Source organism: Trichomonas vaginalis, chromosome IV, assembly GCF_026262505.1.
Source record: "Trichomonas vaginalis G3 chromosome IV, whole genome shotgun sequence".
NCBI lineage: Eukaryota > Parabasalia > Trichomonadida > Trichomonadidae > Trichomonas > Trichomonas vaginalis.
In genome coordinates this window covers 10,501,056-10,520,578 of record NC_067206.1, presented here as the reverse complement: position 1 = coordinate 10,520,578, position 19,523 = coordinate 10,501,056, and the positions used below count along the sequence as shown (strand labels likewise).

Here is a 19,523-nt window from a genome sequence, read left to right as displayed (position 1 = left end):
AGTTTTTGAACTTTGTATAAGGAATTGTTGGCTATGATGTACTGATCATGAATCAGTACATCATAGCCAACAATTCCTTCGCAAACAGCGGGAAACTTTGTCCGAATAGTTTAACATTCAGACAAAGTTTCCCGCTGTCAGAGAGGGAATGGAAGGGTAAGAGGTATATATTCATAATGTATACCTCTTACCCTTCCATTCCCTCGAGAAAGTTCAAAAACTTGGGTGCAATCAGAACTGATTGCACCCAAGTTTTTGAACTTTGTATAAGGAATTGTTGGCTATGATGTACTGATTCATGATCAGTACATCATAGCCAACAATTCCTTCGCAAACAGCGGGAAATTTGTCTGATTCCACACTAATTTTATTAATTTATCTAAACTTTTATCCTCGTCTACAATTTAATCATCAATAATTATCTCTTGTTCTATTTCACTATTATATATATATATATATTTATATGATTTGATTTAAAAAAAATAAATAAATAAATTAATAAATCATTTACTCAAATATATCAAAAGTTTTATTTTTATATATAAAGATAACTACTTTTAAAAAAAATACCCTATATATTTTTGCCATGTAAACTATTTTTGCCATGTAAATATGTCACTTTTGTCAGAAGTGAAGTGAACCGAATTTTCATGCACAACATTTATATATGTATATATTTATATATGTATATATTTATATATGTATATATTTATATATGTATATATTTATATATGTATATATTTATATATGTATATATTTATATATGTATATATTTATATATGTATATATTTATATATGTATATATTTATATATGTATATATTTATATATGTATATATTTATATATGTATATATTTATATATGAATAAATAATACATCAAACTAGTTTTAGAGTTGATAGTAAGAAGCGAAGAACACTACCAGTAAGATACAGCAGTAGTAGCTGCTTCATGCTGCATTGAGTATTGTTGAATAATTTGAAGTAGTGGTTTTTGAAATCAGCACCCCTATGAGAGCGCTGGCGACCGAAACACGACTAGTAAGATTGTGTATTAGAAACTGCTTCATGCTGTGTTGAGTAAGCCTCGATTTCTTTATCAGACCACCTTTAAATTAACCACTCACATTCTCACTGTGGTCCATCTAAAATTTGTAAACTTTATGACATAAAATTATATTATATGCAGGATCCCACCTATTACTTAATCTTTTTTGGAATAAATGTTTTATAATATTTATCGATTGATTGTAATTTTTTGTATAAAAAAGTTTTTTATTTATATTAAAAATATATTCGGTTAATGATATTATCTTATAATTTGTAAATAAATCTAGTAATAAAATAACTTTAATAGTTGGTGTCACTTTTTCGAAAATTCTGGTTTTTTCATTGTAAATTTTTCCGGTGATAAATTTATCACACTGAGGTTATTTTTCCGGTGAGATTTTTATCCTTGATTTAATGAAATTAATATATATAAATTTTATTATTTTTAATTTCGAATGAGTATAATAAAATATTTTTTATGTGTTTTTGTTTTGATGTGATTTGAATGAGAAAGGGACAGACTAGCCCATTGTCACTTTTTAATTTAGCAAATGAACGCTTATGGAGTGGAGTTTTTGGGTAAATCTGATTTGCTTATAAATGAAATAAAATCAAAAGAAACCATATTGGCATTATATTATGCAAAAATAAATGATCTTACTTAGTACTTTTAAAGTTAATTTCAGAAAAAATTTGACACAATGGTATCCGGCACATACAAGTGGTGTACAACCAAAATATAAGTTGGTTTAAACATATATTGCTATATCTCATGATCTTACTTAGTACTTTTAAAGTTAATTTCAGAAAAAATTTGACACAATGGTATCCGGCACATACAAGTGGTGTACAACCAAAATATAAGTTAGTTTAAACATATATTGTATATCTCATGATCTTACTTAGTACTTTTAAAGTTAATTTCAGAAAAAATTTGACACAATGGTATCCGGCACATACAAGTGGTGTACAACCAAAATATAAGTTGGTTTAAACATATATTGCTATATCTCATGATCTTACTTAGTACTTTTAAAGTTAATTTCAGAAAAAATTTGACACAATGGTATCCGGCACATACAAGTGGTGTACAACCAAAATATAAGTTGGTTTAAACATATATTGCTATATCTCATGATCTTACTTAGTACTTTTAAAGTTAATTTCAGAAAAAATTTGACACAATGGTATCCGGCACATACAAGTGGTGTACAACCAAAATATAAGTTGGTTTAAACATATATTGCTATATCTCATGATCTTACTTAGTACTTTTAAAGTTAATTTCAGAAAAAATTTGACACAATGGTATCCGGCACATACAAGTGGTGTACAACCAAAATATAAGTTGGTTTAAACATATATTGCTATATCTCATGATCTTACTTAGTACTTTTAAAGTTAATTTCAGAAAAAATTTGACACAATGGTATCCGGCACATACAAGTGGTGTACAACCAAATATAAGTTGGTTTAAACATATATTGCTATATCTCATGATCTTACTTAGTACTTTTAAAGTTAATTTCAGAAAAAATTTGACACAATGGTATCCGGCACATACAAGTGGTGTACAACCAAATCTTCGACTCGATGAACTTGTCATCGAGTTATATTCCAGTGTTGTTCCTTCATTCCTGATTAAGTTGCAAATTAAAGGTCTGGATTCAGAGAGAAGTGTTAAAGTTATCAAAAAAGTCACAAGAGATTTCGAAGAAATGACACAATTTAAAAAAGTCGAATGCATCAGTATGCTTGAAGCTGTTCAGAAAGGTCTGAAAAATGATACACTTGATCCCAACATTGTTTACTCAACATTAAAAATATTATTGCAAAGAAAACATTTGATTTAATAAACATTTAATTTATTATAATTAATTTTTTATTACAGTATAGTAAAAAATGCTATAAATAAATTATTATATTTTATTAAAATGTGACTTTTAATAGTAAGTGAATAAAATAAATCAGGAATTGGGAAAGAAATAAGGTTAATTAAAAATAATGAAAATTACAAGTTTAAGGTTAATGAAAAGTGACAATGGGCGAGTTTGTCCCCCACTCAAGACGAAATGGTGGAAGTGAACTCAAAATAAGAGTAATTAGGTTATTTTGCCGACCAAATATATTTACAAGGCAAAATATCATATTACATGTCAACCTATTATCAGTATGTTTTGATAAAAAAAATTTTATCAAATATCATATTAAAATTAACATCTATATCTATATCAATATCTACACTATAAATTTTTTTATTCAATATCATAGATTTCAAAAATTTATTTCAATTTTAAATTAATTTATGGCTTTCATCAAAATTGTTTTTTATTAAAAAGCATGTTTCACAATTTTTACGGTTTTTTCAAAAGTTATAAAAAGAGAGTCAATAAGAAATTTCAACGCTTCAAGAAGGAATCAAAGAAATTGACGAAGTTCCAGAATTTTATTCAACAATTCTTAATCAATTAACAAAAACTATACCGAAACTTATCTTACCATCCAAATCAAATCACATTACATACGGAATAAACATTTAATCTTTTACCATTAAAATTATATTTATACGTTATTTAATTTTTTTACGTCTAAGTTGAATAGGATAATAGCCGAAGATATAAAGTAACTATAGTTTACAAGCTAAGGAACAAATCAGCATTGAAACTAAAAAATGCTGAAATATTATAATAAATTGAAGAAATACTGTGATAGAATACCTAGTTATACTAGATACTATTATAATATGAATTCATTTGTATTGAATATCGATTAAAATAAAATGGAACGTCAATTTGACAGACTCAAGTTTCGAATTAGAGACCAACTTTCATCAGCATAGTATATGTGCGCAAACTACTGCATAATGGTATGCTTATCTTTTCATTTTAAAAAATAACGTATTTGAATAATTTCGTAAAAAATTAGAATTACTCGATATTAAGCATATTGCTTTTCTATCATATATGCTTATATTCTACAATAGTGTTACCAAACATCGGGCAACATCATACGTATAATACAACTTTTTAATACTTGAACGTCAATTTGACAGACTCAAGTTTCGAATTAGAGACCAACTTTCATCAGCATAGTATATGTGCGCAAACTACTGCATAATGGTATGCTTATCTTTTCATTTTAAAAAATAACGTATTTGAATAATTTCGTAAAAAAATTAGAATTACTCGATATTAAGCATATTGCTTTTCTATCATATATGCTTATATTCTACAATAGTGTTACCAAACATCGGGCAACATCATACGTATAATACAACTTTTTAATACTTGAACGTCAATTTGACAGACTCAAGTTTCGAATTAGAGACCAACTTTCATCAGCATAGTATATGTGCGCAAACTACTGCATAATGGTATGCTTATCTTTTCATTTTAAAAAATAACGTATTTGAATAATTTCGTAAAAAATTAGAATTACTCGATATTAAGTATATTGCTTTTCTATCATATATGCTTATATTCTACAATAGTGTTACCAAACATCGGGCAACATCATACGTATAATACAACTTTTTCGTACTTCTTTATCGAATTTAAATAGAACTAAGTTTTTATTTTAAATAAAAGAGAAATAATTCTAATTTATAATCTCATTATTAATTTATTCTCATTTGAGGGGGGCACAAACTTGCCCAGTGAGGTGAAGTGATAAGTGTCAGATTTGAAACAAAAAATGGATTAATTTATTATTATATGATAAAGAGATTTGGTAAGTTACTATCAAATTTGTAAGTAAGGGAAAAAAAAGTAAGAAAGAAAAAAAATTTTTTTTAAAATAAAAAACCACTCGCTTCGCTCGCGGGAGACAAAAAGAACAGATTCGAAAAAAGATTGTACGAAACTACGAAACTAAGCCACTCGCTTCGCTCGCGGCTTAAGAAAAGAACAGATTCGAAAAAAGATTGTATGAAATTTTAATTCTTTATTTTTTAGGATTGTTAGCTTTGTAAGATTGCTTTCTCACAAGAGAAAACAAGTATAAGGTTTAAGCTGTATGTATTAAAGTTATAAATATTTGATTTTAAAAAAAATCAAGATTTTAAACTTTAAAGGTATTAATTATGATTATCTTTCTTTAGCTTTGCATGCTGTATGCTACTTTTGGAAACTGCTCTATTGTATTAGAATGTTTTTAAATTTTGCACCTAAAAATGCGTAATATTAAAAATTAAGGTATTAATTATGATTATCTTTCTTTAGCTTTGCATGCTGTATGCTACTTTTGGAAACTGCTCTATTGTATTAGAATGTTTTTAAATTTTGCACCTAAAAATGCGTAATATTAAAAATTAAGGTATTAATTATGATTATCTTTCTTTAGCTTTACATGCTGTATGCTACTTTTGTCTTTGAGACATTCCATGATTTAAGTTAAGAAGCTTTAAAAAAAATGCAAAAAAAAAATTGAATACTTTACTGGCTGGGCAAATTTGTCGCCGCCCCTTCTCATTTTAATATTTCATCGATTTTTTATTATCGATATTCAATACAAATGAATTCATATTATAATAGTATCTAGTATAACTAGGTATTCTATCACAGTATTTCTTCAATTTATTATAATATTTCAGCATTTTTTAGTTTCAATGCTGATTTGTTCCTTAGCTTGTAAACTATAGTTACTTTATATCTTCGGCTATTATCCTATTCAACTTAGACGTAAAAAATTAAATAACGTATAAATATAATTTTAATGGTAAAAGATTAAATGTTTATTCCGTATGTAATGTGATTTGATTTGGATGGTAAGATAAGTTTCGGTATAGTTTTTGTTAATTGATTAAGAATTGTTGAATAAAATTCTGGAACTTCGTCAATTTCTTTGATTCCCTCTTCCTCGCAATACAACTCCATATCATTAACTTGTATTTAAAGGCTTCCATATACAAAACTATATATAATGTTTGAAAGTTAAATCCAATCTTTTTCTATTTCGAGAAAGGGACAAACTATCCAGTGTCACTTTTCAAAGGAATAAAAAAAATAATAAAGATGAAATAATAACATGAAATCTTATATAAATATAATTTTATCTAAATAGATAAATGAATTAAGCAGTTTACAGTTATATATATTTAATGAGAGACAATATCTAGTTCTATGGTAGAAATGGCTCTTAGACTCAAATAAGTAACACAGATAGAAAGTACTCAGTATAACAATTATATATGTACACTCAAAGTTAGTCGCTGCTAAAATCTTAACCTTGCATTTCGGGAAAATCTGACAAATGGCTCTTAGACTCAAATAAGTAACACAGATAGAAAGTACTCAGTATAACAATTATATATGTACACTCAAAGTTAGTCGCTGCTAAAATCTTAACCTTGCATTTCGGGAAAATCTGACAAATGGCTCTTAGACTTGTTTTGATAATTAATTCTTCAATTATATTATAATTTATAACAAATTTCCTCAAACTATCTGTATGTCATTCAATTCCCGGCCACTACATTCAATGATGGACCATTTCCTTCAAATTTTGAAATACCTTATTCAATTTGTTGTATGGAGCCCGTGATATTCAACACTATGGAGCTCCTCCAGTTTGGTATCCAAGAAGAGATAAAAGCTAGCATGGGCTACTCTCAAAAATGCTTGAAGCAATATATTCAAGTTTGCAACAAGGATCAATAGATTCAAATCTTGTTTATTGTACTTTAAAGGTACTTTTAAAAAAGAAACAATTAATGTAAAAGATTCAAATAATTTTTTATTATTATTTTATTAATTTTTTAAATAAGGTTAATAAAAGTGACACTGGATAGTTTGTCCCACACTCTTCTATTTCTAAAAAAATTGAGACCTAAACACGAGATAGCTTTCAGAAAATTTTCAGGGACATTTTTAATCATTTTTTTATTTATTGTAATATCTTTGTTATTAAATTTGAATTGTTTAATATTTGAATGTATAGAATTGAATAGTAATAATTTTAGTTTTAATACATAGCTAATTGCTAAGCAAAATAATTAATTTATTGTAATTTTGACATGTAAACTAAAGGGGAATTTAGCCGGCCAAATATATGTCACTTTTGACTTCACCTCACTTCCACCATTTCGTCTTATGACAAAATATAAGTTAGTTTAAACATATATTGCTATATCTCATGATCTTACTTAGTACTTTTAAAGTTAATTTCAGAAAAAATTTGACACAATGGTATCCGGCACATACAAGTGGTGTACAACCAAATCTTCGACTCGATGAACTTGTCATCGAGTTATATTCCAGTGTTGTTCCTTCATTCCTGATTAAGTTGCAAATTAAAGGTCTGGATTCAGAGAGAAGTGTTAAAGTTATCAAAAAAGTCACAAGAGATTTCGAAGAAATGACACAATTTAAAAAAGTCGAATGCATCAGTATGCTTGAAGCTGTTCAGAAAGGTCTGAAAAATGATACACTTGATCCCAACATTGTTTACTCAACATTAAAAATATTATTGCAAAGAAAACATTTGATTTAATAAACATTTAATTTATTATAATTAATTTTTTATTACAGTATAGTAAAAAATGCTATAAATAAATTATTATATTTTATTAAAATGTGACTTTTAATAGTAAGTGAATAAAATAAATCAGGAATTGGGAAAGAAATAAGGTTAATTAAAAATAATGAAAATTACAAGTTTAAGGTTAATGAAAAGTGACAATGGGCGAGTTTGTCCCCCATTCGATTTGAATTTTGTTAACTCTTTTCAAAATCACTTCATTTTTATGATTTCGGTGGACTTAGAGGAGCTTATTGCTTTTGGTATTAAACAGGAAGTCAAGGGCGGTGTCCCATACAGAAGAAGAACGGGATCTCCAAAGCAATATGTCACTTATTCATGTTCGTATCCCCTATGCAAGGCAAAATTTAGGGTTGAAGAACAAAATGGAGTGTTTACTATAAGCAAAGTTAATGAAGAACATTGCCATCATATAGGAGTTGAAATGGGTTCACATTACGCGAGTAAATTTTATCAAAAATGGATCGAACTTTATATTAAAAACGGTGGAAAGCAATTTCTTGCTCAAAAAGCATTTTTTGATAAGTTCGGAATTGATACGAATAACAAAGAAACGATGAAACTTTTCGCGCAGTCTACTGATGCTTTAAAGCACAAATTTTATCGCCTTGATGAGATTATTGCACAAAGATTATCAAACGATCCTTACACTTCTTTGGAAGCATTTTTGAATAATTTACAGGAAGAGTGCCCAGATGATCTCGTTCAATTTGATTACAATGGAGATTTTTCCGAGTTTACAATCATATATGCACCTTTTGCTGCAAAAGAATTGGTGCATAGCATTGATAACCCTCTCCACGTCGATTCCACTCATTCTTTAATTAAAGGAAAGATCCAATTGTTTGCAGTAACAATGAAAACAAGTCAAAACACAATTTTCCCCTTTTGCTATTTTTTAGTGAACCCTCAGACATCTGAAAAAATTCAAGAATGTTTGGTGAAATTCTGTGAGTTTGCGCACCTGGATCCACAGCATTGGAGCGCTGACTGTGCGCTAAACATTGCTCGCGCAATTGAGGACGGATTTCCTCTTGCGCAGCTCAGTTGGTGCACTGTGCATGTTTTACGCGCATGTGCAAAAGTTGGAAGCTATTTTGACAATCCACGGAATTTTGAGAACTTCTATTTAGCACTGGACTTTTTGACATTACGTGCAGATGCAACGAATGCAGAAAAGCTGGCTGAAGAGTCTGATGAAACATATGAGTTCTTGACAACAATGTTAGAAGAAGAAGAACCGCGCGCTTTGAAGTATTTCGATAAACAATGGAGAAGAACCAAAGAACATTGGATGATGTTATATCGTGGAGAAGGTGATTCCACGAATAACATTGCGGAATCACACTTTCATCAATTAAAGCAAACATTTTTCTTGGGTAAGAAAAATGAGCGCATTGATGACATCGTCATAACTCTCATCACTGTTGTGATTCCAAATGTGATTATTAAGGTTCAAGTCGCTAATGTTTTGAATGAAAAAAGAGCAGTAAGAATTCTTACAAGGGCAGATAATCAGATTGTTGAGCAAAGAGCTTCAAAACACGATGAATGTTTGAAATTAATTCAACACATTTTGGAAATTGTCGAAAGCCGAAGGATTGAACCTAGTGTCCTTATTCCATCTTTGAAGGCAATATTAAATTTGGCACAAAGAAGTTTAAAGGAAGAGTAAGCAAGATTAGATAATTTGGACTTTTTTTAAAATTAATGAATAAACAGTATATTTTTGAAGTGTAAGCTTATTTACCTGAAGCTATATTACTTAATATAACATTCAAAGTATTATTGCTATTTATTGGAGAACAAATTTATGTAATTTTCACATGAAAATTGATAAATTTGTATTTCCTTATGATAATCAATTTTTGTATTTGTAGAGAGTCTCCCTGCATGATATCAAGACTTGGCTATAAGTCTTTATCCATTTTTGAAAATTGTATTGTAAATTGTAAGAATTTCTGAATACTACTACTATAAAATATAATTGCTTATCAATGTATATTCTCCCTGCATGATATCAAGACTTGGCTATAAGTCTTTATCCATTTTTGAAAATTGTATTGTAAATTGTAAGAATTTCTGAATACTACTACTATAAAATATAATTGCTTATCAATGTATATTCTCCCTGCATGATATCAAGACTTGGCTATAAGTCTTTATCCATTTTTGAAAATTGTATTGTAAATTGTAAGAATTTCTGAATACTACTACTATAAAATATAATTGCTTATCAATGTATATTCTCCCTGCATGATATCAAGACTTGGCTATAAGTCTTTATCCATTTTTGAAAATTGTATTGTAAATTGTAAGAATTTCTGAATACTACTACTATAAAATATAATTGCTTATCAATGTATATTCTCCCTGCATGATATCAAGACTTGGCTATAAGTCTCTATTCATTATGAGTATGACCCCATTTTTTTACAAAAAGTGCCGAATTGCAACTTTGTCCCAATCTCGATATTTTTTTTAATTGAAAAACGTTAATATCTGATATTTTGAAGTTTGTAATATTTGTTAGTATCTTAAATTATTGAATGCATACGTTTTTTATGTTCTCAATTTTAAAAAAAATTGTGAAGAATTTAGTTTTTGGAGATGGATGTTTAATATTTGTGAGTGAGAATGCAAGCAGGAGTTTGGTACTTTAAGGCTAGGTTGAGATAGATTTCCCATTATATTATCTGTGAATATATTGTTTGAAAATTCAAGATATAAAAATATATTATCAAAAAATTTTATATTTTTAAATACAAGAAACAATAAGAATTACCGAAAAAGTGACAAAACATCAAAAACAGGGAGGGGGTCTCAATTTTTATTACTTATATTATTTTACAATATTTATATAAATACTCTTTATAATATATTTTACTATAAAATTATACCTCAAATTCAAATATTTAAAATATTATTTACATAATTATCTCAAAATTATATTTTTATATATTATTTTTCATATGTATAAATCCTATAATCTATATCTATGCAAATCTCATCTAAAATTTTTTGAAACAAACCGCTACCATTTTATAATGGTCCATCTTAAATTCATCATAAATTCTGGTACATGTTAGTACCAGAGTCTTCAAATCTCAAACACTCTGGTACCAACATGTACCAGACGCGAGTTTCCAATGCCCTCGTACGATTTTCTATTAAGATCTTCTTGAATGAGAAGGTCTTCATAGAAACTCGTACGAGGGCTTCTCTTTTAAATACTCTGGTACCTGCTGGTATCGGAGTCGACTTTACAGCCCTTTCCCCAATTTTGAAGCTGGGGAAAGTTTTCAAGCAATGAAAGGGAAGCTCTCGCTATGAGGTGAAAATCTAGAATTTTTACCTCATAGCGAGTAATCCTTTGTTAATTGCTTGAAAACTTTCTTCAAATTATCAAAATTTCGAGGAAAGTTTCCTTGCTTCAAAGTAGAGATGGAGCCCTTTGAGCCACTGCATATAGGTCAGTGACTCAAAATACTCCATCTCTACTAGAAATCGCCAAAATTTGGGTCGCAATCTTTGAAATGCGACGCAAGTTTGGGCAATTTCGCGAGGGACTTGCTCCATTTGGTGCATAGATTCACACTCTATGCACCAGATGGAACAATTCTTTCGCTGACAGCGGGAAACTTTGTCTGAATAGTTTTAACATTCAGACAAAGTTTCCCGCTGTCAGAGAGGGAATGGAAGGGTAAGAGGTATATATTCATAATGTATACCTCTTACTCTTCCATTCCCTCAAGAAAGTTCAAAAACTTGGGTGCAATCAGAACTGATTGCACCCAAGTTTTTGAACTTTATATAAGGAATTGTTGGCTATGATGTACTGATCATGAATCAGTACATCATAGCCAACAATTCCTTCGCAAACAGTGGGAAACTTTGTCTGAATAGTTTAACATTCAGACAAAATTTCCCGCTGTCAGGGAGGGAATTAGAGGGTGGGAGATATATAGATAGACTATAAATCTCTCACCCTTTAATTCCCTCAAGAAAGTTCAAAAACTTGGGTGCAATCAGTTCTGATTGCACCCAAGTTTTTGAACTTTATATAAGGAATTGTTGGCTATGATGTGGATAGCCGCTGCCAGACCAAATGAATTAACGTTGTGTGAATAACGTTTCTGAATCTTTATTTAAAAAGATAAAATATCACGATTTTGGCTGCGTTAAAAATCAAAGAATTGATGTTTTTGTCAAAAATCTTTTAGAAGAAGTTGCACCCAATTACTTTTATCGTATTAAAAACGATTTACTTCAAACAGGTTTTATTCCTTCAATTAGAATTCGCGAGCCTCGATTGACAGATTATAAAACAAAATTGAAAAGAGAAGTTCAATCACGTTTATACCAAGTATTAAATTTTGTTCAGAATCAAGAAGCCAATTTGAATCCATTAAGATTTTTATTGGAAAATGCTGAAGAAAAACTTTCTCAATATAAATGAGAAGATACAAAATTCAATTACATATTTAAGATCGTTTGAAATTCCAAATGAATTGTTAGATACGTATATGTTAGAAATTAATGAATTTTTGTTATAATTCTCCAGATTATATTTTAGAACATTTCGAAGAATTTTTAGAGGATTTCAAAGAAAAGAATAATTTAATAGACTAAAAAATTTATTATTTTTATTTATTGTGAATTTTAAATTGTCACTTTTTAAGTGTTACTCCCTATTGAAAGTGTCACTTTTTGGGTGTCACTTTTTCGGAAATTCTTATATACTCGATTTCCCATTATATTATCTGTGAATATATTGTTTGAAAATTCAAGATATAAAAATATATTATCAAAAAATTTTATATTTTTAAATACAATAGGGTGGAAGTATAGTACGATGAGATAGCAATGATATATTTTATAATGGGAGGTAATCTGAAGATAAGTAGCAAATTTTATGCGATTTTGATTGGGAGTTGGAGGGTGTGAGTACTATAGCATGTAATAGTATCTCACACCCTCCAATTCTTCCTATGGCGCCGAAAAATTTTTGGTGAAATGTTATATACGAAAACGATAAAAACGGTTTGACAGAAAAGTGACAACTTTACGTGTCAAAAATATAAAAAGTGATATTTTATTCATCATTATCTTCTTCATAATTTATTTCATATTCTTCGTCTTACCAACAAAAGATGGGAATGTGAACAATTGCGGGCAATTTTTAGCCATTTTGGCTTGGAACTAGAGCCTGCGAGGTACATGGATAGTATCAGTACCTCACAGGCTCTAGTTCTCTATATGGCGCCGAGAAATTTTGGTGAAATGTGGTCGCATTTCACCAAAATTTTTTCGGCGCCATAGGATGAATTGGAGGGTGAGAGATATTATTTCATACAATACTACTCTCACCCTCCAATTCCCAGCCAAAATGGCTAAAAATTGCCCGCAATGTGAACAATTGCGGGCAATTTTTAGCCATTTTGGCTTGGAACTAGAGCCTGCGAGGTACATGGATAGTATCAGTACCTCACAGGCTCTAGTTCTCTATATGGCGCCGAGAAATTTTGGTGAAATGTGGTCGCATTTCACCAAAATTTTTTCGGCGCCATAGGATGAATTGGAGGGTGAGAGATATTATTTCATACAATACTACTCTCACCCTCCAATTCCCAGCCAAAATGGCTAAAAATTGCCCGCAATGTGAACAATTGCGGGCAATTTTTAGCCATTTTGGCTTGGAACTAGAGCCTGCGAGGTACATGGATAGTATCAGTACCTCACAGGCTCTAGTTCTCTATATGGCGCCGAGAAATTTTGGTGAAATGTGGTCGCATTTCACCAAAATTTTTTCGGCGCCATAGGATGAATTGGAGGGTGAGAGATATTATTTCATACAATACTACTCTCACCCTCCAATTCCCAGCCAAAATGGCTAAAAATTGCCCGCAATGTGAACAATTGCGGGCAATTTTTTAGCCATTTTGGCTTGGAACTAGAGCCTGCGAGGTACATGGATAGTATCAGTACCTCACAGGCTCTAGTTCTCTATATGGCGCCGAGAAATTTTGGTGAAATGTGGTCGCATTTCACCAAAATTTTTTCGGCGCCATAGGATGAATTGGAGGGTGAGAGATATTATTTCATACAATACTACTCTCACCCTCCAATTCCCAGCCAAAATGGCTAAAAATTGCCCGCAATGTGAACAATTGCGGGCAATTTTTAGCCATTTTGGCTTGGAACTAGAGCCTGCGAGGTACATGGATAGTATCAGTACCTCACAGGCTCTAGTTCTCTATATGGCGCCGAGAAATTTTGGTGAAATGTGGTCGCATTTCACCAAAATTTTTTCGGCGCCATAGGATGAATTGGAGGGTGAGAGATATTATTTCATACAATACTACTCTCACCCTCAATTTTAATTATTTAAACTCATTCTATTTTTTTGACATGTAAATGTCACTTTTACTGAGATCTGACACAATGTCAGATCTCTTTTTTCGTATATAAGAGAAATGCGACGACATTTCACCAAAAATTTTCGGTGCCATATAGAGAACTATAGTCTGCGAGGTACTGATTCTATCTATGTACCTCGCAGACCATAGTTCTCAGCCAAAATGTCAAAAATTTTGGAAATTCGAAATAATTTTTTTGAGAAAAAATTAACCGTTTAACATTGCCAAAAATCTAAAAAACTCACAATTTTTTTAAATTGATAACCCTCAAACCGTTTCCAATCAATAATTTGAGAGTCTATATGATAATGTAAAAGTTAAAACATTCAAGTATTTAAGTATTTCTTTAAAATATTAAGTTTTTTATTTTTCCAATAAAATTCTAATATCAAATATTTTTATTTAACGATTAATTTTATTTATATTTTTATAGTTTTTTTAAGAAAAAATATTGTTAGGGTTTTATGGATTTTCAATTAATATACAAGATAATTCATGAATGTATATATTTCCAAGTTTTTAAGGACGCAACACTTTACATTTGTAAACTGTCAAAAATGAAGTCACGCTATTTTTCATGCATTACATGCCATTTGTATCTTGTCGATAGTTGTTCTAGTTCTATAGTCATTTAAGAGCGTAATTCTTCGTTTGACTTTTTCAATCACAAAGTCAGCGAAAAATCTCGCTCTTAAATGGCTAAAAACGGTAGGAATGATTTTGTCTGAATGATATTGATGAATATTTTGTTCCACATGACCGAGCTCCCAAGAGACAATCAAGAATTTGGGAGATTTTTGGAAGTTCGGTCATGAGGATTGTACTTGCAGGCCCAGACTATACTTTGGTCAGGGCTTCGTATTTCATTGTTCCCAGGACCGGATTCTCCACTGAAAATATACGTTATTTTTATTTTTCTATGAAAAAATAGTTTTTCATTTTTATAATACTATATAGTTTACTACTTGATAGATCGTCTATTTTCTATTCCGTATGATTCGGAATCTTTGCATTCCAAAAATTCGTTTCTGCTTTCAGAACGCGAAAATATGAACCATATGATGAGATAAACAAGAATGTTATGTTTTTATTTATTTATTTATTTATTTATTTATTTATTTATTTATTTATTTATTTATTATTTATTTATTTATTTATTTATTTATTTATTTATTTATTTATTTATTTATTTATTTATTTATTTATTTATTTATTTATTTATTTATTTATTTATTTATTTATTTATTTATTTATTTATTTCAATTTTCACCACAACTTTACAATGAGCTAACAAATACATAGTATACTAGAATCAAAATCTCGAGCACAAAAGTGACATTGAATACTTGTAAGTATAGAATTTCCATGTAAACTATTCATTTCTATCGTTTTTTGTAGTCCACATTTCCTCACTCTCGATTTTACTCATAAAAATATTTAAAAATCACTATACAATATATAATATATATATATTTATATGGTTAAAACAATGTTATTTTGCGAGATTTCATCTGAAATTAAAATTAGGGATTTTTTGGGAAGACTACAAAATTGTGCGGCCAAATTGCCACCATTTTGTAAAGTAGTTTTTTGACATACAGTGCAATTGCAGGGGACGTGTTTCAAAAAAAATTTAATGGTTGTGTGAGAGACCTTATTCCCTTACAGGAGCTCCAGAGCTCCCAATCCCTACGAAAGGGAGCTCCGGAGCTCCTGAATCTGTATCAGCAGAGGCCCTTTACCATTTGGGCCTCTGCTGATTTAAGATCAAAGCAGCCTTCTGCTTTTCAGGAGCTCCAGAGCTCCCAATCCTACGAAAGGGAGCTCCGGAGCTCCTGAATCTGTATCAGCAGAGGCCCAAATGGTAAAGGGCCTCTGCTGATCAGAAGAATAAGGCAGCCATTCTACCTCTTCAGGAGCTCCAGAACTCCGTTTCCTCAAGATCAGGAGTGATGGAGTTCCTCACTTTCGATTTGTTAAAGCCTGTTCTTTTGGGAACAGTGTAATGCATGAAAAATAGCGTGACTTCATTTTTGACAGTTTACAAATGTAAAGTGTTGCGTCCTTAAAAACTTGGAAATATATACATTCATGAATTATCTTGTATATTAATTGAAAATCCATAAAACCCTAACAATATTTTTTCTTAAAAAAACTATAAAAATATAAATAAAATTAATCGTTAAATAAAAATATTTGATATTAGAATTTTATTGGAAAAATAAAAAACTTAATATTTTAAAGAAATACTTAAATACTTGAATGTTTTAACTTTTACATTATCATATAGACTCTCAAATTATTGATTGGAAACGGTTTGAGGGTTATCAATTTAAAAAAATTGTGAGTTTTTTAGATTTTTGGCAATGTTAAACGGTTAATTTTTTCTCAAAAAAATTATTTCGAATTTCCAAAATTTTTGACATTTTGGCTGAGAACTATGGTCTGCGAGGTACATAGATAGAATCAGTACCTCGCAGACTATAGTTCTCTATATGGCACCGAAAATTTTTGGTGAAATGTCGTCGCATTTCACCAAAAATTTTTCGGCGCCATAGGAAGAATTGGAGGGTGTGAGATACTATTACATGCTATAGTACTCACACCCTCCAACTCCCAATCAAAATCGCATAAAATTTGCTACTTATCTTCAGATTACCTCCCATTATAAAATATATCATTGCTATCTCATCGTACTATACTTCCACCCTATTGTATTTAAAAATATAAAATTTTTTGATAATATATTTTTATATCTTGAATTTTCAAACAATATATTCACAGATAATATAATGGGAAATCTATCTCAACCTAGCCTTAAAGTACCAAACTCCTGCTTGCATTCTCACTCACAAATATTAAACATCCATCTCAGTACAGTATACATTGTGCGTCGCCTGTAGCCTACAGCTACAGGCACCGGCACAATGAAAAAGTGACACTATACGGGCACTAATTATTATGGACGCCATAATGAGACGTGCCTTTAGTGGCGAAGAAACAGCCTGACGTACAACTGGGGGATTCTTATTCGCACCAATTGATATGGATGATGTTCCAACTGATAAGAGACAAAGGATCCAGAAGAGGATCGAGATCATGACAAAGATCATAAGAAACCAAGATCACATTATAAGTAAGCAATACTCGCAAATACAAAGAACGAAGAGAACAATGAAAATGATCGAGTATGCAATAGAACAAAGAATTGAAGCACGCAGTCTGGTGCCTTGGTAACTTCTAAAGATCCCCACAAACAGTTAAGAATAAATACTTTTTTTCACTGGAAAAAAAATGATATTTTTTTATAAAGATAAGTATTTAATTACAGTAGTCAACAAGTGGCTTCTTTCTTTGTATGATGAGTTTGCAGTAATGAAGCGTTCGTGCCACATATCAGACTGCCTTCCCAACTGATCAACTCGAGATCTGAGATCAGAGATCTCTTCATCTTTGTAGTCGAGCTTGGTCTTGAGTAATGTTATGAACTCATTCTTCTGTTGTAGTTCCTCCGCCTGCTTTGTGATCTGCTGCTTTAGTTCCTCGAGAGCTACGTTTGACTCCTCCAGCTGCTTCAAATACTTGTGGCTGGTCTTGATTAAACGTAGAACTCGAGGAGTAGCTTGTGGACCCGTTTTCTTTGCCGTTTGCTTGTGATCGAGATCTGGGATCTTGATCTCGGTCTTCGGACTCTCGCCACCCATCAATATTTCCTCGTCGCCAGAGGACTGTTCTTCAGTCACCTCTGGCTTCTGGATGGCAACAGCCTTAGCAGGAGCTGTGTTGTTCGCTTCCATTAAAAAATGTTGTGCATGAAAAATAGTGTGACTTCATTTTTGACAAAAAGTGACACTATTTCTGATGGTTTTGTCATTTATTTGTCAGATTTATAAATGGATAATAATGCTGTAAATCAGATATTAATTAAAAATATTTAAGATTTATGTTCGAATTGAAAAGCAAAATGATATTTTTGAGTAGGTGACAAAAGTGCATACTCTTAAATTAACCTTAAATGTTGATTTTTCGATATTTTCGGTATTAACCTTATTGTAAATTTTTCCGGTGATAAATTTATCACACTGAGGTTATTTTTCCGGTGAGATTTTTAACCTTGATTTAATGAAATGAGTTTGGTAGAATTTACGAAAAAGTGACACTTAAACTTAAATTTCCAAACACTATTTTTTGATTGTATTTTGTTATTTATATATTTATATATATATATGTATATATTTATATATCTATATATTTATATATCTATATATTTATATATGTATATATTTATATATGTATATATTTATATATATATATTTATATCTATATATTTATATATCTATATATTTATATATCTATATATTTATATATGTATATATTTATATATGTATATATTTATATATGTATATATTTATATATGTATATATTTATATATGTATACATTTATATATGTATACATTTATATATGTATATATTTATATATGTATACATTTATATATGTATACATTTATATATGTATATATTTATATATGTATATGTAATGCATGAAAATTCGGTTCACTTCATTTTTGACACTTTACATATCGGATGTATTATCTAAGAATTATATTATAAAATAATAATTTTGTGTTTTATAAGTTTATTTGTATAAATTGATTCCTTCGCAAACAGCGGGAAACGTTGTCTGAATAGTTTAACATTCAGACAAAGTTTCCCGCTGTCAGAGAGGGAATGGAAGGGTAAGAGGTATATATTCATAATGTATACCTCTTACCCTTTCATTCCCTCGAGAAAGTTCAAAAACTTGGGTGCAATCAGTTCTGATTGCACCCAAGTTTTTGAACTTTGTATAAGGAATTGTTGGCTATGATGTACTGATCATGAATCAGTACATCATAGCCAACAATTCCTTCGCAAACAGCGGGAAATTTGTCTGATTCCACACTAATTTTATTAATTTATCTAAACTTTTATCCTCGTCTACAATTTAATCATCAATAATTATCTCTTGTTCTATTTCACTATTATATATATATATATATTTATATGATTTGATTTAAAAAAAATAAATAAATAAATTAATAAATCATTTACTCAAATATATCAAAAGTTTTATTTTTATATATAAAGATAACTACTTTTAAAAAAAATACCCTATATATTTTTGCCATGTAAACTATTTTTGCCATGTAAATATGTCACTTTTGTCAGAAGTGAAGTGAACCGAATTTTCATGCACAACATTTATATATGTATATATTTATATATGTATATATTTATATATGTATATATTTATATATGTATATATTTATATATGTATATATTTATATATGTATATATTTATATATGTATATATTTATATATGTATATATTTATATATGTATATATTTATATATGTATATATTTATATATGTATATATTTATATATGAATAAATAATACATCAAACTAGTTTTAGAGTTGATAGTAAGAAGCGAAGAACACTACCAGTAAGATACAGCAGTAGTAGTAGCTGCTTCATGCTG

General features: G+C 29.7%; 1 protein-coding gene across 1 annotated transcript, besides 31 other annotated features; it reads right to left on the bottom strand.

The window, feature by feature from the left end:
* Positions 1 to 354: part of a mobile genetic element that runs on past the window's edge.
* A 1,009-nt stretch (positions 355 to 1,363) lies between these two features.
* Positions 1,364 to 1,553: a mobile genetic element.
* Positions 1,554 to 1,591: a terminal%2Cinverted (terminal inverted repeat of MuDR-5_TvMULE4 transposon ID:TVAGG3_0065670).
* Positions 1,554 to 3,110: a mobile genetic element.
* Positions 3,074 to 3,110: a terminal%2Cinverted (terminal inverted repeat of MuDR-5_TvMULE4 transposon ID:TVAGG3_0065670).
* Positions 3,111 to 3,309: 199 nt separating this feature from the next.
* Positions 3,310 to 3,358: a mobile genetic element.
* Positions 3,310 to 3,358: a terminal%2Cinverted (terminal inverted repeat of ISTv2 transposon ID:TVAGG3_0065660).
* Positions 3,359 to 3,707: 349 nt separating this feature from the next.
* Positions 3,708 to 3,757: a mobile genetic element.
* Positions 3,708 to 3,757: a terminal%2Cinverted (terminal inverted repeat of ISTv2 transposon ID:TVAGG3_0065650).
* A 922-nt stretch (positions 3,758 to 4,679) lies between these two features.
* Positions 4,680 to 4,702: a terminal%2Cinverted (terminal inverted repeat of MuDR-6/TvMULE4 transposon ID:TVAGG3_0065640).
* Positions 4,680 to 5,509: a mobile genetic element.
* Positions 5,487 to 5,509: a terminal%2Cinverted (terminal inverted repeat of MuDR-6/TvMULE4 transposon ID:TVAGG3_0065640).
* A 162-nt stretch (positions 5,510 to 5,671) lies between these two features.
* Positions 5,672 to 5,700: a mobile genetic element.
* Positions 5,672 to 5,700: a terminal%2Cinverted (terminal inverted repeat of ISTv1 transposon ID:TVAGG3_0065630).
* Positions 5,701 to 6,001: 301 nt separating this feature from the next.
* Positions 6,002 to 6,848: a mobile genetic element.
* A 291-nt stretch (positions 6,849 to 7,139) lies between these two features.
* Positions 7,140 to 7,746: a mobile genetic element.
* Positions 7,710 to 7,746: a terminal%2Cinverted (terminal inverted repeat of MuDR-5_TvMULE4 transposon ID:TVAGG3_0065610).
* Positions 7,747 to 10,054: a mobile genetic element.
* Positions 10,055 to 10,351: 297 nt separating this feature from the next.
* Positions 10,352 to 10,379: a terminal%2Cinverted (terminal inverted repeat of MuDR-2_TvMULE3 transposon ID:TVAGG3_0065590).
* Positions 10,352 to 12,328: a mobile genetic element.
* Positions 12,299 to 12,328: a terminal%2Cinverted (terminal inverted repeat of MuDR-2_TvMULE3 transposon ID:TVAGG3_0065590).
* Positions 12,329 to 12,599: 271 nt separating this feature from the next.
* Positions 12,600 to 12,662: a mobile genetic element.
* Positions 12,663 to 12,782: 120 nt separating this feature from the next.
* Positions 12,783 to 12,891: a mobile genetic element.
* A 141-nt stretch (positions 12,892 to 13,032) lies between these two features.
* Positions 13,033 to 13,141: a mobile genetic element.
* A 141-nt stretch (positions 13,142 to 13,282) lies between these two features.
* Positions 13,283 to 13,391: a mobile genetic element.
* Positions 13,392 to 13,533: 142 nt separating this feature from the next.
* Positions 13,534 to 13,642: a mobile genetic element.
* A 141-nt stretch (positions 13,643 to 13,783) lies between these two features.
* Positions 13,784 to 13,892: a mobile genetic element.
* Positions 13,893 to 14,890: 998 nt separating this feature from the next.
* Positions 14,891 to 15,050: a mobile genetic element.
* Positions 15,051 to 15,611: 561 nt separating this feature from the next.
* Positions 15,612 to 15,926: a mobile genetic element.
* A 1,381-nt stretch (positions 15,927 to 17,307) lies between these two features.
* Positions 17,308 to 17,799, bottom strand: TVAGG3_0065500 (single helix bin domain-containing protein; the record flags this gene model as incomplete). Its single annotated transcript, XM_001285137.1, has 1 exon — positions 17,308 to 17,799. The coding sequence occupies one exon, from the start codon at positions 17,797 to 17,799 to the stop codon at positions 17,308 to 17,310; it is 492 nt and encodes a 163-aa protein (XP_001285138.1).
* Positions 17,800 to 17,977: 178 nt separating this feature from the next.
* Positions 17,978 to 18,131: a mobile genetic element.
* Positions 18,132 to 18,654: 523 nt separating this feature from the next.
* Positions 18,655 to 18,936: a mobile genetic element.
* Between the last annotated feature and the right edge of the window lie 587 nt (positions 18,937 to 19,523).